This window comes from Notothenia rossii (genome assembly GCF_949606895.1).
Source record: "Notothenia rossii genome assembly, chromosome: 2".
NCBI classification, from domain to species: Eukaryota; Metazoa; Chordata; class Actinopteri; order Perciformes; family Nototheniidae; genus Notothenia; species Notothenia rossii.
In genome coordinates, this window is record NC_136904.1 from 22,223,966 (window position 1) to 22,247,111 (window position 23,146).

Consider the following 23,146-nt stretch of genomic DNA (forward strand, 5'->3'; position numbering starts at 1 on the left):
TGTGCTTTACTGCCGGTTAGTTTTTTTTCAGTTATAAGGGTTTGTCCTTTCATTTTGTTAGGAGGAAATACGTGTGGTCCTATTGGCACCAATCCATGGTCAAATGCAGTTATAGAACTATCAGACTTAAGTGTCCCTGTTCCATCCAAAGGAGTTATGATTTCTGGGTGCGGTCCTGATTGACTCTCATCCGCAGCATCTAATCCAAATCTGCGAACACAAGGGATAACGTACAAGGGCGTCCTTCTTGGAACGTTCATAGCTTTGGTTGGATCTTCCACTGCTCTCTCCTCCATTGGTTTAAGGCTTGTATTTGAAGAAAGTTCCTCAATCTTCGGCTTTATTTGACATCTCCCTGAAGGAGCTGTGTCACTTATTCTCACAATTTGTAGATCTATATGACAAACTTCCATCTTCATGTTTGGTATCTTTTCCACGGTTGGGCTTTCTGATTGTTCCAGGGAATATAGTTTAGGAGAATAATCTACACAGGTGGACCACACAGGACAGCAGGTCACGATGGTCGCCACATGCAACATCACCTCGTCTTCTACCTGTGGAAGAAGCCTACAAGGCTCTGTGAGCAACGTCTCAGTGACAGATGATAGACAGAGCAGCTCTGGATGTCCATATTTTAACTTGATGGCGATACTGGTGTCTTCAGCTATAGTCTGAATTTCCTCATAATCCTCTGTCCTCCAACCCTTACCATCATTATTGGAAGTTTGTTCTGTATGGTTTAATGAGCAATCGCTTTCAGAGTTTTGACCTGATTGGTGGCCCACTGTTTGCGTAAATTGTTCTGCTTTCAAATTACCTTTTTCTTCCATGCTTGAGTTTACTTTTGTCAAAAAGTCTATGGCCTGATCTGGTTTTTGCTGTTTGTTGTTTTGTCCATTTGTAGATGTATTTCTATTCAACTGATGTCCAACAGATTTACTTTTCTTCTGCTTTTGTTGGCTGTGTTTGTGAACAGGCGGATCTGGTGCCTTTCGGTGCTGTGTTTCATGAGAAGATACCCTCTGTTTTATATTACTTGTCACCTTGACTTTTGCAGAAGGCTTTTCATGTGAACCTCTTAAGTCAGATCCCCTACATACAGTGGCAATGTTCTCAAACCTCTCCATTAATGAAGACAGGAGTATCCCTTTTCCGATGACACTTGGTGTGATTGGCTGTTTCTTCAGCATGTTCTCTCCCTTTTCTTTCTGCTCAGCTTTAGCAAACTTGGCCACAATATCTTTGACACTGGCCCCCGTCTTCATTCCTTGTCCTCTTCTTGTCCGATCCCTCTTGTTGATGACATTCTCACTGTCTCTGCAGTGGTTCACATTAGCTGCGAATGCTCTGCCGGAGCACAGAGTTCCTACTTCCCTTTGGTGGGTGATGGGAGGTTTAGGTGTGGAGCGTATGAATTTGGATTGGAGGAGCTGGAATGTGGTAAGACGTCGTTGTATTAAGCCTCCTGTTTTTATATCTCCTCCATACTTGCTTGGCCATCTGTCCTTCGGTTCTTCTGTACAGCATCTTTCAGGAATTTTCAAACTGGTCCCAGCCCTCTTTCCGTTGGTCGTTTTATGCTCTTCAGATGGCTTAAAAATGATGCAATTTATATGAAGTTGAGTTTGCCCAACTTCCTGATCAGGCACATCTGTGTAACTTTCGCCTACAACATCGAACCATGGCTTCTCTCCATGTTGGTTTCCGTTGGTCCTCATGGGCAGATCCTTTGTAAGGTAATGCAGGAGACTCTCCAGAATCCCTCGGAGAACAGGATGGCAGCTGCGGTCTCTAATCAACTTCCTCAACTTACTGGCATCAGGGCTGATACTGCTTTTCCGAGAATCTGGTCTATGGAGAATAAAGGACACGCAAAACTTAATCCTTGTAGCAATCTGGATTTCAGCATACCTGAATAGTTAGACAGCTGATTGGCAAATCATTAAATCAGTGTCAGTGCTGGATGCATAATTGTAAGGTGGTGTGTAATTACTTCAGTCAGGTCACTTATAACCAACAATGTGATGTCAACTGAGCACAGGGTTTTGAGATTTTCAATATTTGATTTAGTTAAAATGTGGTTAAAATTGGACTTAATTCTCACTGAGACTTTTAACAGAACTCAATTATTGTATAAAATGTTTTTTTTCAATTATGCTTTAATAAATTGTACCTTGGAAGAGCATTTTATTGGTCTTGCACTATTTTGAGAATGAACGTAGTAAATATACTAAACAGGTTATAGAATGTAAAAATGGTACCTCACAATTTTGAAATATGGGCGGTAAAACTAGTCCAAGTGATCTCCAAAAAGCTTGATGTTGTCTCTCACTTATTAATCTTCTATTTGATTGAATAAACAGAACTTCAGCTTGAACTGGATATACCAGAATTCCTCCCAGCCCCGCAGCAAAGTAGAGCAGGTACAATTTTCAGACTTGAAGTGAGGTGCTCCAGCAGCGTGAAATTGTTACTTGTTATTAGTGCAGGGGATTGCAGAGTAGGGTTCTGAGGCGATCTGGTAGCAAATTAAGATAGGATACAAGCTGCTCATCAAAATTAATTTTGTAGTTAAGATTAAAAAAAAAGACAGGCACTTCATGCATGATATATATCTGAGTCCAGTTTAATATTCACATCATATATTCACCAGGAAATTGCTAGTAACTTTCACAAAATAGTACACTAATATTATACCTGATAAGAGCATCACAGTGCAAATAATAGTTTATCACAGTATAAGATCAAAGTAATGCTATTGCACGAATGTGTTCAAACAATTAAAAGAATATGTATTTCGATGCAAAACTACTGAATCTTAAAATCTGTTAGTTTATTAAAGGTTTGCACAATGTTTTGAAGGAATAGATCCTCCATGACACGACATAACCTTGTGCTTCGTGTTAATGCTGGTTAGCTTTAGAAGAGGGAAAATGCCAGAGAAGGAAATTATCATACTATTCTCAGTTAAAATAAAATTTAAAAAAGCAGAATAGTTTTTCTTTTCCTCATAGTTCTGTCAGAATAATATGAGTTGGAGACCGGTTATTCCTCCCTGCCATCAATTGACAAATATGCAACTGAGTGCAGATGCAGCTCCAGAGAGATGACCTCAAATGAAAGCAGTCTTGAGTCATGACAAAGGCTGAACCTCAATACCCTAAATGGTCTCCCTTTTGATGTTCCTCTGCCTCAAATTTGCATTATTTTCCAATTCATGAACTGCGAAAAAGCTAAATCAAAGAGTGGGGGAGTACAGGCAAGGAAAGGACATGGTGCCCCTATAGACTATTAGGATTCTAAGAAAGAGAGGGAAGTGTGGGACAAAGGGAAGCAGCCTTGTGCAGTTCCCCTGATAGCCAGTAGGGTTCAGGCCAGTGTAGAGAAGGATTACTTGTCTATGCACTTCTCTGCAGATGCTGCTTTGTAAAGCTTTTCTCCCAGCTCCTCCAGACGCTCCCTTTTGTCCAAATCCTGGTACAGGCTTGGGGGAACCTGACCAAGGCCGTGCATGAGGCCATAGAGACAACCTGCGATCAGGCCTGTGGCTTCACTTTCACCTACAAAACAGAGCATTTTCACACAAGTCACTGTGAGCAGGCTCTGTGATTTATCCATCTGTGTTTGGAAATGTCTTGCAGGCACTCACCTCCATGAAACATGGATCTTTTGCACAGTTCTGCCCAGTCACCCCCTGCTGCCAAGAGGGAATCGTAGGCTATCATGGGGGAATCATGACCTCTGCGGCCCGCACGGCCCTCTGAGCTCCAGTGCTTATAAATCTGTAAGGATGAAGACAATGCAGCAGCGGCACAATGTTCCTGTGAGGGGTTCTGTAAGCTAAACTGTATGTGTATTTTTTTGTGAGAGAGAAGTAGTATTTACCTTGTCTGTCTCCTCAGCATCATAGCGATCAGGGAAGGTGGGTTTGTTCTGGTCTTCATTCTCTATTGCTCTCTCTTCCAGGTAAAACTGCCACTTGGCCTCAAAGTAAAACCAGTTCTCCAGATACTCTGCACACAATCACACATAACTGGTTTCAATTAATCCTCTCTCAGTAACATGTAAGAACAAATAAAATGTGACTTATACCGAAGAAACACATGTTAAAGGTCCCCTATTATAATATTTTTCATCAATATATTATAGTTCTCAGTTACATACAAAACATGTCTCGTAAGTGTTTCAAAAATGCTGATTCTGTGTCTGCTACTTTAGATCAGGGGTGTCAAAGTCAAATACACAGTGGGCCACAATAAAAAAAATCTGTACTAGTCGAGGGCCGGACTGGTTCAATGTTTAATGCAAAACTTATTGAAATTAACTTATTGCACATATTAAACCTGGAACTAACAAAGCTTAAATTATTGCTTATAAAAACAACATTAAACATTAAATAATCAGTTTCATTCATTTCTTATGGCTCTATCTGCAGCTTTTCCGGAGTCATTTCTTATGATTACATTTTCCCATAGGCCAACAACAGCTTCAAAAAAACTATTTCCCTCAAAGAAAAAAACAAATATGCCCTGTTGTCGCAAGAAAAAAATTGCAGAAGGAAACATTTAAACTCAGTTTGCTGCTCCGTGATGCACACTAAGCTTGGCATCTCATCTTGGGTGCAAGTTCATCAATGTTTGGGTTCAGGCTCTGAGCTGAGGAAATCCTCAGGATGGAGTGAAGGTGTGCGTGCAATATACCGACGAGCCAGATCTAATAGCAATTAGAAATGATCCTGCGGGCCAAAATTAAATCCATCAAGGGCCTGATTTGGCCCCCGGGCCTTGAGTTTGACACATGTGCTTTAGATGAAAATAAGGTGCCACTCCCCACGCCCCTCTGCAAGATATTTGGTTAAAAAAAAGCTCTCACCTCACCTCACCTAAATGCTCTAGGAGGAGATTCAGGTGATAAGGTGGGGGGTTACCTTGGTTGGTTATTGGCTAATGGTAACACAACCCCAAAACATTGTGACATCACAAAGTGGACAAAATCGCTCATTTTCAGACTCGATTTTATATAAATAGATCACGAAAAAAATGGAAAGGATATTTTTTCCTGAAACTTTATGAATTTCTTTACACAGAGGGGACACATATTTATGTATAAAAATCATGAAAAAGTCGATTTAGCATAAAAGGTGACCTTTGATATAACTGCTTTTGTGTCGTTTTTTACATAAGCTTAACTTGACCTGAATAAATCCACCAAGCTATAAATGGTGTCTTCGTCCCTCACTAACAAAGACAGAAACAGAATCTAACCTGCCAGGTGTCGTATGGTTTTCCTGCAGTAGTCCTCTGCTTGAGGGATGACCTTCATGAGCTCACGGCCCCAAGTCACCAGAGGTTTCCCTTGGATGGCATAGGATGCAAACAGTGCCGTTGTCAGGGAGCCTAAGAAACCTGAAGCCAAGAGTGACACCAGAAGTCAATTGTTTCTACTGTAATGACAACTACAACTCACCAAAGTATTAAATCCATGTTCTTATAGGTAAAGTATAATTAAATATGTAGCACAATAATCAGCCTGGGGTCTAATCAGATTTGTTTGGAAAGGTTCAAACGAGCTGACATCGTCACCTGTGGGGTGGTTGTGGGTCATCCTTCCAATCTCAATGCTGACCTCCACCAGGCTGTCGATCCTCTCAGGTTGCCAGTATCTCATACCAACGCACATGGCTTTGGCAGCCGCCCCAAACCCAGACCCTGGACATAAAGTAGACATATAGTAAGTGGACACTTCCACAACAACATTTTAGTAATAGGTAGCGTATAGCTCTAATGATTTGTATTAGACAGAAACAGAATAATAATCACCAACTACTTTGATAATCAATTCATAGTATAAGTAGTTTTGACTTTGAGACATTTGAGAAAGGAAAGACATTTTGTACTATTTTTAGTAGACCAAAAGATAATTGGAGGAATCAAGAAAAGAATAAGCAAATCAATTGATGATAAAAAAAGTGTTGGTTGGGACCCTATGGTTGTTATTTTTAGAAGAAAATCTCTACAATCTGCAATGACCTTTTTCATTGAAGGGTGTATGCCAGGCGAGCAGGAAGTTGTGAGGTTTGAGATGAACACATCCCTCCACTGTGGCCGGGTCAGGTGCTCTGCCCTGCAGCGACACCATGGCTTCAACATAGAGACGCACCAGCTCCCGGTACAGGTCCTCCAGACACCAGTAATCTGGACACACAGACATAAACAGATTGGCATGCAAGGCGAGATGAGTGGCGCTGCAGAAGGCTAAGTTTAGCCTCAGCCTGCCACACCAAAGATTAGGACCAGCATGCCTTTAGAGCGATTGGAGTCATTTCCACACACCATGAGGTCAACAGGGATCCACGAGCAGAGCCCCCAGCCATCCTGCTAGAAATTGTTTATGTGTGTACTGTTTGTTTGTGTGCGTACATGTGAGTGAGTAAGAGAGAGCGAGAGAGAGAGAAAGAGAGCCTATGATGACAAAATAGTACCACGTCTAATTAAGTAGTCAAACATTTTTGATGAAAGACGGGGATTGTCTTGGCTGGATTTAGCTAATTCTGTTACATGGAGGTAGAGCGGAGATATAGAAATGTATACATTTATCGATAAAGGTGTGTTAAGAGGGAGCTGAGAAAATAGTCCTTATTTTTACACATTGTCTTTCTGGATGCTGGTGAGATATTTGACAAAGCAAACACTCACATTTGCAACATTCATTCCACTCTATCATATATTGTCTGCAGTGCTGATGTGTGAGTGTGTGTGCAGGCATGCTGGATTGTGGCTAAATAGGGCTTCCTAATCTCATTGGTTGTCATCACTATTTCCTAGGACCATGGTCATCGGCTTTGAAGCAAGTCTGCAGCCAAACTTGATACTGGTAGATTATGGAGGAGTCTGACCTGCTATTGTTCCGTTAAGGAGAGCCGAGGGTCCGCTTTTCCAAAGTAATCTATTTTGGACTTTTCTGTCCCGGCAACACCCTGCGGGGGCTTGAAATGATGTTTGAGTGATATATAGTAAGGCTTCTACTGATATTATGTCTTTGATGACCTATTGGGTGATGGGTTATGGTATGTAGGCAGGTTTTTCCTTTCAAAAATGTTCTGCCAGTTAGCGATTAGCAGCTTCCATTGACTGTACAGAAGAAGCTATTCTGGTCTTAAATGAAAACAGATGTGATGTTAGGTCCGTATTTTATTGAACAGATAAAAAAACTACAGGTTTCAGTTCTGTATGAAGGCATTTGTGTTGATTCTGATTGGATATTCAACATTGCAAAACAGAATAAATCAGCAATTGATGATATAGTCATGTTATGAGTTACACACTGTTATCTGCCTCTTAGACAATCATCAATCCTTTGTCATTCTTGACATCAGTCCTAAACGTACCTGTTATGAGTGCTTCTGCTGTGGTGATGTGCATCAGCGTTGCATCACTCAGGGGCCAGTTTTCCGGGTCCAGTTTCTGGGCCCCCAGTCCCCCCAGAGAGGCCAGCTCCTCTTGGATCTGCTTGCCTGAATGGCAGTTTACCCAGTTTCCTTTTCTGTAGCCCAAAGCATCACCAACAGCTCCCAAAACCATGGCGGCCTTGAATTTCTCCATCATACTGGACAGCAACAGAGGTTGTTCTCTTGAATGAAGTGGTCACTTCTCCTGGGATCTAGACGCCTGGCACAAACAAAAGCTGAAGTATTACCTCCTTTCAGATGTAATTCTTCAGCACATCAACCGAACTCACGGTCACAGAACCAAGGAAGAAGAACAAACTCTCTTGCCCCAAAACATCCTGAATAACAACTTTGTCAGGCTCTCACACTATGAAGATTTCCGCTTGATGTGGAGCTACCACCTGTCTCCACTTCAATAAAATCTCTCTTCCCACTCGTGGAGCTTTGTAGAGCTTCTCAGTACCAAGGTGGATGTGAAAACAAACGCATCAAGAGTTTCTTTGTGTTGGGCGGCCGGTAGTGCAGTAGTGATCAGGTGTCTCCTAAAAAGGCAATCCCCATGGCCCCAAAGCCTAAAAGCTGGAAGGCTGGGTGTTGAGTGGTAATGGGGGCTTGACGCACTGGAAGAGATGCTAATGTGCTGTTGGGTGGGGGGCGGGCTCTTCAGCTGGTGTGGACCTTGTTGACATCCCTGTCCCATGGGAGGAGGGTAAGAATGGAGCGTCATCCCTGCTCCGTTAGCCTGCCTTCTTTGTTGAAGCTCAACTCTCATCTTTACCTCACTTTTAAAAACGGACTTATTACGCACCTCCTGCACTGACATCTGCTGATCCCCTCTGCAGTTATGTGCATGACATCCCCTCCCTTGGGTTATTTTATTCCTCACACCTTTTTTGTGACATCGTTTCCAACCATTCATTTATGTATATGTTTTTGAATGTCGCCCTACACATACTCAGTAACAGAATACATTACCAGACGGGACAAAGATGATATGATGCAGGAATGCAACCTGATAATGGACAACTGTTACCAAGCTGACATATTTCATTGTAAACACACAATCAGAAGTACGGATATTATGTTTGAATTATTACTTCCACCTTCTAAATCACTAAAATCAGTCTGTGTAAATACCTGCTGAATTAAGGGTCTCTTCTGAATAGAGCAGAGCAAACTCTGTATTATCACAGTGAACCTTTAGTGATATCATAACATTATTATTGTTTAAATGTTACAGAATACTGCTATCCAATCCAAATTAACTATTCAGAATTAGGTTTTAAATAAAAAACGAACAATATTAGTTCCTGATGTTCTTGCTTAACATGTGACTTGCTTAATAACAGTTTAGTTTGATTAAATGTACAACATATTTTTCAAACTGAAGATCAACTTTTATATTTTAGCTGCATTTTTGCATTTGCCATGTCCTGATTCTTCTTGATTTTCAGAAAAATATGAAATGAGGATATTTATTTCTGCACAACACAACTCTGCTTAACTGTGCAATATACTAACTTGTTAGACAGAGACAAACCTTCACAAGGCTCTTTAAAAACAACATGCTTTATTCACAACTTTCTAAAAGAAAACAATGCTTTTGTGACAAAACATAATATTCTGTAAATACCTGTTTTCTTGCTGGCAACAATAATACTGTTTTGATAAGAATGATCTGCATGACTTGACACAATTGACCAGACATTTGATAAATAAACACGTACCAAATGTACCATGTGAGCAAACTGAACAACCGAAAGAGGTTACATTTTCTTGCTCCAAATCCACAGAGGATGCCAGATAATTCTGTCCACAATCAACTGGGAAAAGCTTTCACACCATCTGGCTGTGCTGGTGGTCTGTGCACAACTTCAACGGTCAGAAATTTATACAGGGTATTTGATTCCACCAACACATATGATATATGTACCAGCTGCTACAGTGACTGTTTTACAGTCATAATAAAGCTGTTTCATTTGCCACTCGATTGCATTCAGTCAGAGACTAAAATAATAATAAATTCCCATCCCGATCCACTCTGAAAGTCAACTTAACACACCCCACCTTAGTTATGACCTGTGCCTACATATATGCAAACTTAAACACAAGTTTGTCTACTTAAAAAACAAAAGGCAATCATTACAACTGTAGTTGGATTTGAGATTTGTTGCAGGGTAATACATCCTCACTTAATAACATGGTTTTATTATAGTGACAATTGGTAGAACTAGACAGCATAGTAAGATGGCAAATAGTGATGCAGGTGCAGGAAGCCACCTGCACTGTGAGAGAGGACGACTGGTACCTGAGCTCTACCTTCTGCCACACTCTTTAGGCCAGGAAAGCGCGGTGCATTTAAAGTTCATAACTGCACTTAAAGAGCAACACTACATCTTGTTTGGAGGAAAAGCATTGCACCGCTAGATGGCAGTGCAAGTACTGTTGAGCACTGTTCTCTAAGTGACATGTTTTGCTCTGTGGTAGTTACTTAAACATGCCACCATTGCACTAGTCACTAATTCATGATAAGCAACAGGCTAAAACTCAAACAGTGTAAACTAACAGTTCAAATACTCTTAGCTTGGATGTAGATGTTCATTTAAAAAGTCTGATGTGTTAGTGAAGCTACAGTCAAGTAAACTGAGTAGCTGTGTACAGTACTGCCTGATAAAGAAAAGTCCTACAACAGAAAAGTGTAAATCAGTGCAGTTTGCACAGTTGGCAAATCACCTGGCTGATAAACAGTCAATGTGCCAGTCAGTCTCTCTTTGTACAGCAGTACACACACTGCAACATAAAAGTCAAGTATTTAATGCAGAGGCATTTAAAACATGAGGATCTAACCAATGTACCAATCATGATTATAAATGTCATTACCTGTTTTCTCAGATATACATTTCGGTTTCTTTAAAATTGGATCTTTCTTATTCCTATTGGTATACAGCGTGTTACGGCTGTAACAACATGATTCTGCTGGTGCTGAGCTTGAAAAGCATGCCGCTCTGTCCAATAGTGTGAATACAAAATGTTGACTTGAACCCTTTCTCTCTGGCTAGTTAAGGTGAATCATCATTTCTTAACTTCTAATATCATAAAACCAAATGAAAATATTAAGCATTGTAAAGGAGGCCTTATGTTTACCTCCCTTAAAAAACACACACACACACACACACACACACACACACACACACACACACACACACACACACACACACACACACACACACACACACACACACACACACACACACACACACACACACACACACACACACACACACACACACACTTTCTCTCTTCTCTCAGTGTGATTGTAAGAGAGCTCCACACTCGCAATCTCAGTGAAAATAATGTAGACTTCTATGTTTTTCTCCCCTCCTCAACATCAGTGGCACTGCTTCACACTAGCTGACATAAACATGCAGATTTGAACAGACTGTCCCATTCACAATTGACAATGTGAGAGGCCACATCCTACTGCATCTATAAGTTAATCTTCTGCGTGTGCTGAGGGTTCACCGTTACCTTCCCTCCTGACTGTGCCGAGGGTGCAGCTTAGTGAGAAAGTCAGCAGCAGTTCCAAGCCACACCCATTGGTGATGAGTTCTCAGGGTACTCAACATTTCCATATTGCAATAACAAAGTCTGTCTTTGCCAAAAAAAAAACATAATTAATCTTTCTCCTGTTGATTCCCCTCCTGTTTTCCTCTTGCACTGTTCCTGGTCAAGGCATCTTATACAGTTTGAGGAACAATCCTAACATCAAGCTGCAGACAGGCTTATTGAGAAGTACTCTCTTTTTGGCTCATTTGTATGAAAATCCTCATTCAAAAAAAGAAGAAAATTGGGAGAAACACAAACTCCATTTGCTGCATGAAGCCGGGACAAACACTATGTCATGTTGCGCTTACTCGTCACAATTGGCCGAGCAAACTCCACAAAGTCGTCTATGAGGACAGGCCACGCCCCTGAGAGAGAGAAAAATAGTAGTTACATCTCAATGAAATCTTGTTATCAACACACACATGATGTTAATGCAAGCAGTACAAACTTGAAAATATGTTGACTGTAGTCTGGGTTAATCAGGGGGACTAACTGCATTATCAGTAATAAAAGTGTATGTGATCAGCCAGAATTCATCTTTCAGTGTTGAATTAACCACTGAGATGTGTTCACATGACTTTATCCTGCTTTAAAAACCTCACCTTCCTCATCGTAGTTTGACATGTCGTCTGTGATCATATTGCCGAAGTCAAGGAGGAGGTTCCACGTGTCTTTAGGAATGGAGCGTTTGTGATGCTCCTGAATGCAGCACAGTGACAGGAACATTGAGGGATAAACATTATTACAAAATCACTAAAAGTCCATTCAACAGCTTTTATGAACCTTAGTGGTTGTTGGCAATGTGTCAAAATTGTGTTTAATGTACTGGTTATTTTTGATTTTTGACTGTAGTGATTCTAGTATTGTTCTTCTTCACAGGGACTTTGTAAATGAGATGGACAGAATATGCGGAAGAACTATTCTGAATGTATAAAATGTTCTTGCTTACCACCAGGAAGCGGTTCCATAGATCCAAAAACTTAAAGCGACCAGTGAGAACTAGATTCCAATAGGCGACAGCCATCTCCAGGTCTAAAACACAAAGTAGATTAAGACTTTTAAATGTTTTGTCCAGATAAAATCTTTTAAACAACAAGTAACACCCTTTTTATACATGTTCTTCTATTCTTCATGTTTTGTTCTTAAACTTACCTAAACCTTTCTGGCCTGGGTTTTTGGCAAAATTGAAGGTAAACTGGTAGAAGTCTTTGAACTTCCCAGTGTCTTTCAGCTCCTGTTCTAGTCTGGGAAGGATGGCCTTGAGTTTTTCTGGACTGTCACAGCTAAAGGAGACATTAGGAATCATTAAACATTTTAACAAAATATCAAAGTCAAAGTCAACTTTATTGTAAATCTTCCAGTTTGTGTGTATAGATAGAGAGATCGAAATACATGTACATTGGTGCATTCTCATAATATTGAAGTGACTGTTATTTTGTACAGAGTGATTGTTGTGCAGCTTGAGCTTAAATATTTGGGCATCATAAAAAACAAAAGTTCTAAAAACGTCTTTACATTACAATTATCATGGCAATGAACTGTTGAGAATGAGGTGACTTCTTAATCAAATGTTGTAGATTTCAGTACCAGTGTTGCTCACCCTAGCTCAGCCATGCCATCCAGGAACTCCTTTCTGCTGAACTCGCACTGCGTGGCCGCTCTGAACTTCCATGCCACCACAAGGATGCTCACGCTAGCTGGATCCAGGATCAGGTCGTCACAGAACTGCTGGACGCCATCGATACCTATCTTGTTTTCATCTTGGGGGTCTGCAAACACAGATGCCAAAGTGTTACAGACTAGCAAGGTAAACGGTGCTAATGTTAAAGGGAACCTAATATGCAAAATCCACTTTTTCATGTCTTTTATACACAAACATGTGTCCTCTCTGTGTAAACCGATTCTGAAAGTTTCAGGAAAAAAGATTCGCTCACTTCTTGTCCTGATCCATTCGTATAAAAACCTGTCTGAAAATGAGCTGATCAGATTTTGGCCAATTGATGATGTCATAACGATGTTTTCGCTTGTGTAACCATTAGCCAATAACCAACCAAGGTAACACCCCCCCACCTTATCCCCTGAATCTCCTCCTAGAGCACCATTGTGTTATTTTTAACCAAATATCTCTCAGAGGGGCGTGGGGACGAGGGGCCCTTTATTTTCATCTAAAGCAACAGACAGAGAATCAGCACTTTTGAAATAGGGCTGAAACAGAGGGGATTATGGCATGCTACTATGCATGATCTGTTTGGTATTTTGAGCCAAACACTTCAGTTTTGTATATATCTGAGACCTATAATATATTGATGAAAAACAGTATAATAGGGGACCTTTAACATTAGTTTTGAAACACTTGCCTTTGTATCTGTTGTAGAGCTGTTCCAGCTTCTTGCGGTCCACTGAGGTTTTCATGGATTCTTTGTAGTATAGGTCTGGATTTTGGAAGTAATTATCTGTGGCGACTTCTAGTTTCCAGTCATTCTGCGTTAGGCAGTACACGGCTGTCCTCTCCCCGGCCTGCGTGAAGGACATGAACTGCCGAACCTTGTCCTTCTGCGATGACTTCAACTTTTGCTGTGAAACAAAGTTGTACACAAGATACATTAAGGGCTGTGTCAGGATGTGCACCATGCAAGCACAACATCAAGTGAAACAATACAATTATTAAAGCAGAATTTTAACACAGAGATGTAATGTTTTGTTTAAATGCAGAAGCCTTTATCATTTCAGTTGTTACTGTGTTTGAATGGTGCATATTAACAAACAAATGATTTCTAACTATTTTCTACACACACAACCTGGGGGCTGCAGGATCCTGAGGGTGTAGACAGGCGGTAATCTAGTGTTATGGTAAATGGGATGCACAGATATGCATGTATAGTTGAGGCTGCGCATCGGCAACACTCAGCCTAAACTTTCTGTACTTAAACTGTACACACACACAGTTGGATGTGGATAAATAACACTTGCTATTATACCTGATCAGTAGGACTCATATCATGCGCGCATCAGCCATTAGTACATTACGGAAAACCAAAACCTCCACTCAATAGCCCACCGTAAAGTCCCGTTAGTTTACAAAAAGACCTCCTCCTGTTCACTTAAACTAGACAGTCATCGGGAGGATTGCACGTCTTTGCCGAACTGCAGACCTGACCCACCCGATAATCAAAACAGCAGATTCACGGTGACAGAGCAGTGTGTGGTGACCCTGGACGTTTCGCTCTGGCATGCTCTCTCCTGACCCGGGGCACACTACAGGCGAGTTACCAAAAAGGGAAAGGTACGTGCGGCAAGTGCTGGTGTCCTGATCTCAAAATACCAACAACTGACCTTCCATTTCCCTCATATTCCCGACATACATCACCCTGGCTATGCGACACTTGGCAGAGGACACCCCGGTCTCCTGTATCGGTGTGCCCCCCGCTTTACGGTAGTGCCATACGTTATCGGGTTGTGGACTTGTTTAACGGAGCTAGAGATTAGCACTGTTTTCTTATTTTTATTCTACATACCATTTTATCACACGCTGTTTTGGCCCACTTGATATCCAATTATCCTGGTGCGCATGCGTGAAAAGAACTGCGCTACAGTAGAGGCACACTGTTCATGGGAAGTGTAGTTCCGTAGTGCTGTAATGCCACAGGGTCTGTGTTTTTCAATACTTTACTGCATTAAAACACCTCTGTTTCAGCAAAATATGGATTTCTTCTCAAAATACTTCTAACAAATAGTATGTAAACTAAAAAAAGTCACATTAAAACCTATGTGTAGCTGTGTTTACCACCACATTCAAAATACAAGTTTTGAGCAGGACAGTCGAGGAAACTCGTCTTTGAGCTTATGTAAACGGGTTTGTTGTTGTTGGAAAAGTCAATGTATAATATTAAGCGAGAGTTAAGACCAATAAAAGTAGATTTAACCAGCTGTCACAATGCAGTTGGCACGATCGCGTAAGAAAACATAACATCATAAAAACTACAACTCCCATATAAAAGCTGATCAAGATGTTTCGGAAGTAACTTAATCTTAATATAAATCAAAGTTAAATCAGAAAACAATGCAGCAGTTGTTTAGTTTCGCTTAGTGTTAAAGTTATACATTGACACGTCTTGATCAGCCCTATCTCATAAATGTTGCTGAGACGTGTAGCTAACTTATTCAGCTAATGTTAGCATTGTAGTGTTAGCCTTAGCCTCTGTGTCATGGGAGTGTGTGGACTCAGCTGGCTGAAGCTGGTCTGACAGCTTTAAGGATTCCGACTTCGCTTTACTTACAGCTCCAGAAGAGAAAACAGGTTGAACTTTGTACACATTTTTAAAGAATGGTCCAACTTTAACAGGGTTTTTGTCGCACCTACCTGGATGAAGTTACGCTAGCACCCAGTTTGCTAGCAAGAATAGTGTTACCCACTGCTTGAGGTCGAAGTAAACATGAAGTTGGTCGCAAGCCGGTGAACGCCTGCACCGACGCTGGCTTCAGCTATGTGGCAGCAGGGGAGGGGGAGGGGGAGGGGGGGGGGTGTCGGTGCTGCGGTACAACAGCATGATTGTTCCCTTCTTCTCCAGCTTCTCCTTCAGTCGTGGAATACAGCTGAAAACCGGGACAGGTCACATATTTCACAGGTAGGTAGGCCTACTGCCTTTCTTTCTTTTTATCTTCATTTGTTTGTTTTTCTTTCAGTGTTTGGGACATTAAGCTAATTCTTAATTTCACCTCCCCATGGCATTTCCTGAAACGTCAGTCGTGACTTGGCTGTGTGTTCTGGTTTGTATGATGTGACGCTTGACTGTCATGGTTTTGATTGTAGGGAATGGATGATATATTATTTATTTCCCCTTTGGCATGGAGGTGTTGGATATTTATAATTGTATATATGTACATGCATCTAGCAGTATTAATCATAATTATTGATGCATTTATGCTCCATAACTTTAATATTGTATTTGGTAAAGGTGTAGATACTTCTAACTAGTTTTAATACTGTGGGGTATCTAAACATATAATATCATCATTGTATGATATTTTCCGATTAATAATATCCAAATTGTCAAGATTACTTCATGTGTTAGAAAAGTGGTGGTCCCACCACTGCGAAAGAGTACTGCACTTTTTTTGTTGTACTTTCTTATACTTATACTGCCAGTTAATACTAGTTTACTACATTTCTTTAACTCCTTTTATTCGTTAATTTTCAGATTACGTTTTTATCCACAAGCCAGTTTTATAATAATTTTATGAATTGTACTGCATTGTCATAAAACAATCTATAACAGTATGTGAATTGTGCTTTTGATTTCTAGCAACTGTATCTGAGTGGAAGCAGTCCTGTTGAAGGAAGGACAGAGGAGCAGTTTGGAGAGTAAAAATCCTTCAACTTGACTCATGCTCTCAAAGGTGTGGTACAGCATAAATGCAAACAGTCATTAATTTGTAAGTGATTACATTTTGTCAGAGAAGGGCTGTAATAAAGGAGTTTCCTAAAATAGACTTTTGTATTTAAAAGTAGGAATGCAATCCCATTAGAGGAAGTGGAATAGCAAGTATAACATTTATATCATGTCACATTATCATTCAAATATTTAGACATCTCTTGAGAAAGAAAGAACCACTGAGTACACAAAGCTCAGAGTAAAACATAAATAGATGATCTACATCACATTTAAGGACAAATACTTCCAGAACGTTTTAGCTCAGTCTGAGGCTGCCTCATGGCTTTCGTCAGACTCAAGTCCCTTCTTCAACACATCCCATAAATACCAAAACAAGTTGTTTATTCTTCTCTCAATAATCCCCGCTTAAGCCACTTAACCTAAAAAATGATCCTGACATCTCCATTAAATTAGTCTCCTCCTGATGGTTTTTTCCTGTTGATCATTGTAACAAACATCCTTTTTCTTTTCTCATCCCCAGATCTCTTTCTCTTCATCGATCTTCACATACAGGTGAAGACAGAGGTAGGGCTTTGGATGCAGGTTGTATGTTGGCTGCTGTGCCTTGGCACGGTGGGGGCACTCGCTGTGCTGCACAAGGACCAGGTGGCAAAGAATGCCATTAAGCTTTATCTGGGCAAAGGAGGGACACACGGCCACAGCTGGGTGAACAACAACTGCAAACGTCTGGTGGGGCTCCTGAGACAGAAGAATGTGGCGGTCAGGAAGCTGGCGGCCGCTGCTGATGCTGTTAGACTTGACCGGACCCTTTCAGATCCAGAGAGGCTCTTCCAGGTGTGGAGGAAATTCTAATTCAACTGATAAATAATTCATGGACAAAGTTTGTCTTTTTTTATATTTAATAAAGTAATAAAGAAAGTCTATATATAATTGAAATCGATCTCAAATGCAGGAACAGAGCAATTTCATCCTTAAAGGATAAAATGGCTTTGCACCCAGAACACAGCATACAGTCACACTATATAGTAGAGAGAATAGCCAACTGGTCCCCCCCATCAATTCTCTTAGGCATTATCTAAACATCCCCACCATCAAACTATAAAACCCCACAGTCCTTAACCATTTGCAAATCCACCTTTTGCCCTTCCTGAAATGTCAACCCTATACATATGTCTCTGTTAAACAATAAAATACTAAAAATACAATTCAAACGAATAAAAGGCCATCAGAGTATAAGACATAATCTATATATATATATGATTTAAATGATTATATGAAAATTTGACACGAAAAAAAAAATACCAGAGCAATTTGCAACCTCACTGCTAAATGCGACTTAAATCTGTCACACTGCCATGTGTGATTGTTTTAAGCTAAATCAAATGCATTTTTCTTCTCAGTTAACACAATTCATCCCATTTCAACCCATGTTATCTGGATCTATTTTGACATATTAATATGTCTCTCGGCTAATCTGATGAAGACGTCTCGTCTAGTTTGTTAAATAAAGACCTTATTTTCAGGACAGATGATGCCAGATATATAACATTAATTTAAATGACTGTCTGATGTCTCCCCGTCTGCTTGCAGGTTCACACCCTGGAGGTTTTCCAGAAGGAGCTGAATGAGAGCGAGCACCTGGTGTTCCAGGCGGTGCACAGCCTTCAGAGGGCGTTGCAGGGAGACTACAGGGATGTGGTCAACATTAAGGAGAGCAGCAGACAGAGGCTGGCCGCCCTCAGGGAGGCAGCCATAAAGGTGAGGCTGAACCCATTTGTCATATCATGATGACATGTACATATAACAATGCCAGACAAATATTATGATATTGATGTCAAGCACATTGCCCAACCCTGAAAGGCAGAGTAATATCATGTGTATTGTTTCCTATATATCCTTGAATGTCTTCTGTTTTGTGTAAACAGGTTTGTATCGTTTTTTGTTTTTACACACCCATCTCTTTAGGAGGAGCAGGAGTATGTTGAACTGGTGGCTGCTGAGAAGCACCAGCAGGCAGCTCTAAAGAGCGCTTTAGCTCAAAATAAAACTCTGTCCATGCTGGATGAGATCCTGGAGGACGTTAGGAAGGCAGCAGACCGGCTGGAAGAGGAGATCGGGGAACACGCCTTTGACAACAACAAAGAGGTCAGAAAACACATCTGGTTGCTTGATATAATTCAGACTCCTGGAGCTTGAATATAATCATTATTCCATCATCAGTCACGTGTGAAAGGTCCCATGTCATGCTTTTCCGGTTATTACCCGTCCCCTTGTGTGTTATGTTGGTTTTTCTGCATGTAAACGGTCTGCAAAGTCACAAACCCTCAAAGTACACCCTGTAGCGAGTAAAACTCTAACACAGAAAAGACCTGTCTATGCTGCCCCAGAACGCCTCGTTGGACATTTATCTTTTTCAATTGTTTTCTTCCTGGGTACAGTGACGTGCCCATACCCAAATGGACCGATCCGTGGAGCCGTTAGGTTTCGTCCGCGGAGCCGTTACGTTAACACACACACACAAACACTCAATCTTTTCTCAGCTGCAGCTCCGCCGATTTCTCCTCCCTGAGACGGCGGGACGCGGCGAGGCTGTGGGTGTGTGTGTGTGTGTGCTTGGGCTGGGTTTCGCTGTGTCTCGCTGTCTCGCAGACGGTCACTGGGCTCACAAGGAAGGGGGGGGCAGGAGCTCCAACAAGCCGTTTAGGACAGAGAGTGAATACACATACTATACAGAGATGCTGTATGAGAAACCAATGTGAGTTTGGAAAATTGCACAATACAAATCTATTCTAGTGGACCTCAACAACGGAATTCTGATCAGTAGAAATGGCCATGACATGGGACCTTTAACAAAGTACAGTAGTTTCTAATCTGTGACTCCTTAAATACCCTCTGTTTGTATAGATGGAAGGAGTAAATGTGGAGGCAGTGTTGAGAGTGGATGAAGACGAGGAAAATGGAGGGAAGAGGAAGAACAAGTCCAAGCAGAAGGAAGTGGAGGATGACCTGGGACTGAGCATGCTCATCGACTCTCAGAACAACCAGTACGTCCTCACCAAACCAAGAGACTCCACCATGCCGAGAGCAGACCACCACCTCATCAAGGTCCGTGCCTCACACTCACGCTCCTTAGGTATTAATCCTTGATAATGCACAAACAGGGTCGTTTTTAGTATGCGATACATTCAAACGTTACCAACATTTTACTTCTATGTTTTTGTTTGGGGATACTGCATCCTGCTTTAACCAAAATCAAACACAAACACTATTTATTTTGTAAATCTGGGACACTTCCATGCCATTCCTGGAAAGTGCTCATGCTGGATGTTATGAGCTAAGTTAAGAAATATCTATTTATATTAAAATAAAATGTTTGTGTTGCTGTCTATTCCATTTTTTTATTTTTATTAAAATAGTTAGATATTCCTTTAAAATTATTTGTATGTTTTAAAGCTTTTCTTGAATATGTGATGTTTAAGGTTGGGCAGCTTTTGATTTAATTGAACACAAAAAACTGTGTGTGTAGGACTTGGTGTCGGTGGTGATGCTGTCGCTGCCCTGTGGCTGGATCTGCTCCCTGATTGGTCTTCCTCCCATGTTTGGATACATCATCTGTGGGGTCCTGCTCGGCCCCTCAGGCCTCAACAGCATCAAGGTGTGTGTGTGTGTGTGTGTGTGTGTGTGTGTGTGTGTGTGTGTGTGTGTGTGTGTGTGTGTGTGTGTGTGTGTGTGTGTGTGTGTGTGTGTGTGTGTGTGTGTGTGTGTGTGTGTGTGTGTGTGTGTGTGTGTGTGTGTGTGTGTGTGTGTGTGTGTGTGTGTGTGTGTGTGTGTGTGTGTGTGTGTGTGTGTGTGTGTGTGGTCACTTTCCTTTGTACCCCTAGTTTAGGAGGGAACGTAGCAAACAATTCATTTGTACGTTCCCTCCTAAACTAGGGGTACAAAGGGAAGTAACAAAACACAAAAATAACCGGGCGAGAGAAAAAGGAGAGGAAACGGCCTACTGAAGCCACAAAGTGAGATTTTAATTCATACAAAAGTAAAGCGGCTCACCAGCCAAATTGCAAAACAAACTTAGTAAATAAGGATGACTTTCTTCCAAAAGAAAGTGACTAACGTTTAGACAATACACAAAGACACACTGGAGCACATCTCCTAACAATTAGCAGTACACAGGTTAAACTAGCTCTCACACAGAGACACTACACTACAGCAGGTGTCTGTCTGTCTGTCTGTGTCCGTGTGTCTGAACTGTCAGCAGGTCAGATTAGAGTTAAAGAACGATGCCAGTGCGTTCTAGTTGTTAAATTCCCTGTCTGTGTGCAGTCTATGGTCCAGGTGGAGACTCTGGGGGAGCTGGGTGTGTTCTTCACTCTCTTTGTGGTCGGGCTGGAGTTCTCACCTGAGCGACTTCAAAAGGTAAACCAAAAGTAAAAAGTTTGGCATTTGATCCACATTACTCTGTAAACATCTGAAACCCGTTGACTTTCCCTTGCATGAAGGGACTTTATACTTAATGTTTATTCCTGCTCCCATCATCTTTCTTTTGGTATACCTACTTCTAACTTCCCCTATTGTGTAAATCAAGGTACCTGATAAATCAACTAAGCATGATGTGTATGCCTTCAAATGTTTTAGATTTACATTTTCTGTTAGAGTTTCAATTGTTAAATATATCTGTTTTAGTAAGCTGCTTACATCCATAAGGTGGCCTGATATATACTCTGTGTGTGGATGTGTGTGTAGGTATGGAAGACATCAGTCCAGGGGTCGTGTTACCTCAGTCTGATGATGGTGGGGGCCGGTCTGTTGTGGGGTCAAGTCCTACATATTCGACCCACCCAGACTGTCTTCATTTCCACCTGCCTGTCCCTGTCCAGCACTCCACTGGTGTCCCGCTTCCTGGCGGGGGGGAGCAGAGGGGAACGAGAAAAAGAAGGTAGGTACACATAGATAAACGTAGATCACTGCAAGGATGACATATTCTGTGAACCAACCTAAAAAATAACATTGCCATTAACCTTGTTGGTTCCCTTGAAAAAAACAAATGGGATATTTCTGGGTTTTTTATTTTTTTATGATTATTAAAGCAACACCCCATGACGTCATATCATCGTAGTGTTAGGCGTGACTTTCGACCTGTTTTGCTCTGTAGGCAGCTGTGTTTGTCCAATAAGCCTAAATACAGAAATAATTGAAGAAGAGCTCTCATCTAAAGCAGCTGTGGAAAAGGATTTAGTCTCACTACCTAAAAGTACAGTACACACACTTCAACAATGTAAATAATGTATTTAGAGAAATTCTTGAGCACAATAATCATTAATGTGTGTCTGTGCGAAAGGTGAACTGGACTACAGCAGCGTTCTCCTCGGGATGTTAGTGATGCAAGATGTTCAGCTCGGCCTCTTCATCGCCGCCATGCCAACGCTGATCCAGGCACAGAGTGGAGACGTGGAAAGGTCCGTTTCTTTTTTCCTGCATGCGTCCTCTCCTCAACAAGAAGCACACACTGTTTACTTAAACATGCTGTCTCTTTTGTGAAACACAGCTTCCTGTTGGGGAGTCTGCGTGTGCTTTACCTCCTGGCCCAGATCGTGGTGTCTCTGGCCGCTGTGCTGCTGCTGTGTTTGTTACTCAAATCCTTCCTGATTGCCCCCTTCTACAAGAAACTGCATGCTGAGAGCAAAGGCAACAAAGAGATCCTCGTGTTGGGGATGGCAGCTTTTGTCTTTTTCATGCTGACGGTACGCACTTTGCTTTTAAATATGCATTATTATTTGTCCTGCATTTCTCTACAAATGTTTAATATTCCTCTTACACCACAGCATTATTGAACTTTTTAGGAAGATATTGTTTGTGTTGATTTTTCTCTCGCTGTTTGATAAGATAAGATAAGATGAACCTTTATTAATCCCCAAGGGGAAATTCAGTTGTAAAAAGCAGCAACAGGGTAAGCGTGAAAAAACAGGACAGCAAAGATTCACACAGATTAATCAAATCAAAAATCAAGAAAATCAAGAAAAAAAAAAAAAAATAATAATAATAATAATAAAAGACTATGAAATAGGAGATGAGTAAAAAAATAAGAGTAAAATAACTGTCAGCATATGTACATATTTGCTCGGTAGGTGACAGAGTTTTTAGATGTTTCTATGGAGCTGGGCTGTTTCCTGGCTGGAGCTCTGCTGTCCACACAGGGTCACATGGTCACCACGGAGGTCATGGGATGCATCGAGCCCATCAGAGATTTCCTCGCCATCATCTTCTTCGCCTCCATCGGTCAGTTTAAGACAGATCCCAGCTTTATTACCATGGTACACTTATTAGTCAGACTTTGACTGTATCATCGCTTATGTTCTGCCGCAGGTCTCCACGTGTTCCCGACATTTGTTCTGTATGAACTCACCATCCTGCTGGTGTTAACTTTCACACTCGTCATTATGAAGGTACAGGACTTTTCTTTCTGTTTGTCATTTTTTTTCTCTGGTTATTCTTTGCCGCACTCTCAGTCCTCCTTCTTTCCACTGACTCCTCTCATCATGTTCCTCCCAGTTCATGATGGCCGTCCTAGTGCTGTCGTTCATCCTTCCTCCAGGCTCTCGACACATTCGTTGGATCGTGTCAGCCGGCCTGGCTCAGGTCAGCGAGTTCTCCTTCGTCCTGGGCAGCCGTGCGCGCCGCGCTGGCATCATCTCCAGAGAGG

The 23,146-nt window shown here is 41.4% G+C and overlaps 3 protein-coding genes across 8 annotated transcripts; 1 reads left to right on the plus strand and 2 right to left on the minus strand.

Annotated features, from left to right (window-relative positions):
- Positions 1-2,603: 2,603 nt before the first annotated feature.
- adprhl1 (ADP-ribosylhydrolase like 1) lies at positions 2,604-8,019 on the minus strand. 3 transcript variants are annotated; one of them, XM_079665226.1, is made up of 8 exons: positions 7,738-8,019; positions 7,388-7,667; positions 6,030-6,194; positions 5,583-5,708; positions 5,265-5,405; positions 3,886-4,013; positions 3,650-3,782; positions 2,604-3,560 (listed from the first exon to the last, which is right to left on the minus strand). In XM_079665226.1, exons 2-8 carry the CDS (start codon positions 7,602-7,604, stop codon positions 3,391-3,393), a joined length of 1,080 nt encoding a protein of 359 aa, XP_079521352.1. In that variant the 5' UTR covers positions 7,605-7,667; positions 7,738-8,019; the 3' UTR covers positions 2,604-3,390. The 3 variants fall into 3 exon arrangements, with proteins under 3 accessions (XP_079521352.1, XP_079521353.1, XP_079521351.1); XM_079665227.1 differs by having other exon boundaries at positions 7,814-8,018; XM_079665225.1 differs by having other exon boundaries at positions 7,388-8,018.
- Positions 8,020-9,000: 981 nt separating this feature from the next.
- Positions 9,001-15,552, minus strand: dcun1d2b (DCN1, defective in cullin neddylation 1, domain containing 2b). Of its 4 annotated transcripts, none has more exons than XM_079664935.1 (7): positions 15,414-15,552; positions 13,411-13,627; positions 12,654-12,822; positions 12,206-12,336; positions 12,003-12,085; positions 11,656-11,752; positions 9,001-11,418 (listed from the first exon to the last, which is right to left on the minus strand). In XM_079664935.1, the coding sequence occupies exons 2-7, from the start codon at positions 13,583-13,585 to the stop codon at positions 11,342-11,344; spliced, it is 732 nt and encodes a 243-aa protein (XP_079521061.1). In that variant the 5' UTR covers positions 13,586-13,627; positions 15,414-15,552; the 3' UTR covers positions 9,001-11,341. The 4 variants fall into 4 exon arrangements, with proteins under 4 accessions (XP_079521061.1, XP_079521060.1, XP_079521059.1 ...); XM_079664934.1 differs by lacking the exon at positions 15,414-15,552 and adding an exon at positions 14,569-14,632; XM_079664933.1 differs by lacking the exon at positions 15,414-15,552 and adding an exon at positions 14,032-14,478.
- tmco3 (transmembrane and coiled-coil domains 3) lies at positions 15,552-23,145 on the plus strand (the record flags this gene model as incomplete). Its single annotated transcript, XM_079662680.1, has 15 exons — positions 15,552-15,678; positions 16,357-16,450; positions 16,967-17,280; positions 18,037-18,204; positions 18,412-18,591; positions 19,351-19,551; positions 19,973-20,101; positions 20,770-20,862; positions 21,190-21,382; positions 21,599-21,697; positions 21,785-21,902; positions 21,992-22,187; positions 22,572-22,722; positions 22,810-22,889; positions 22,996-23,145. Coding segments are annotated over exons 3-15 (2,016 nt in total), but the record flags the coding sequence as incomplete, so codon positions are not given.
- Position 23,146: the final 1 nt, after the last annotated feature.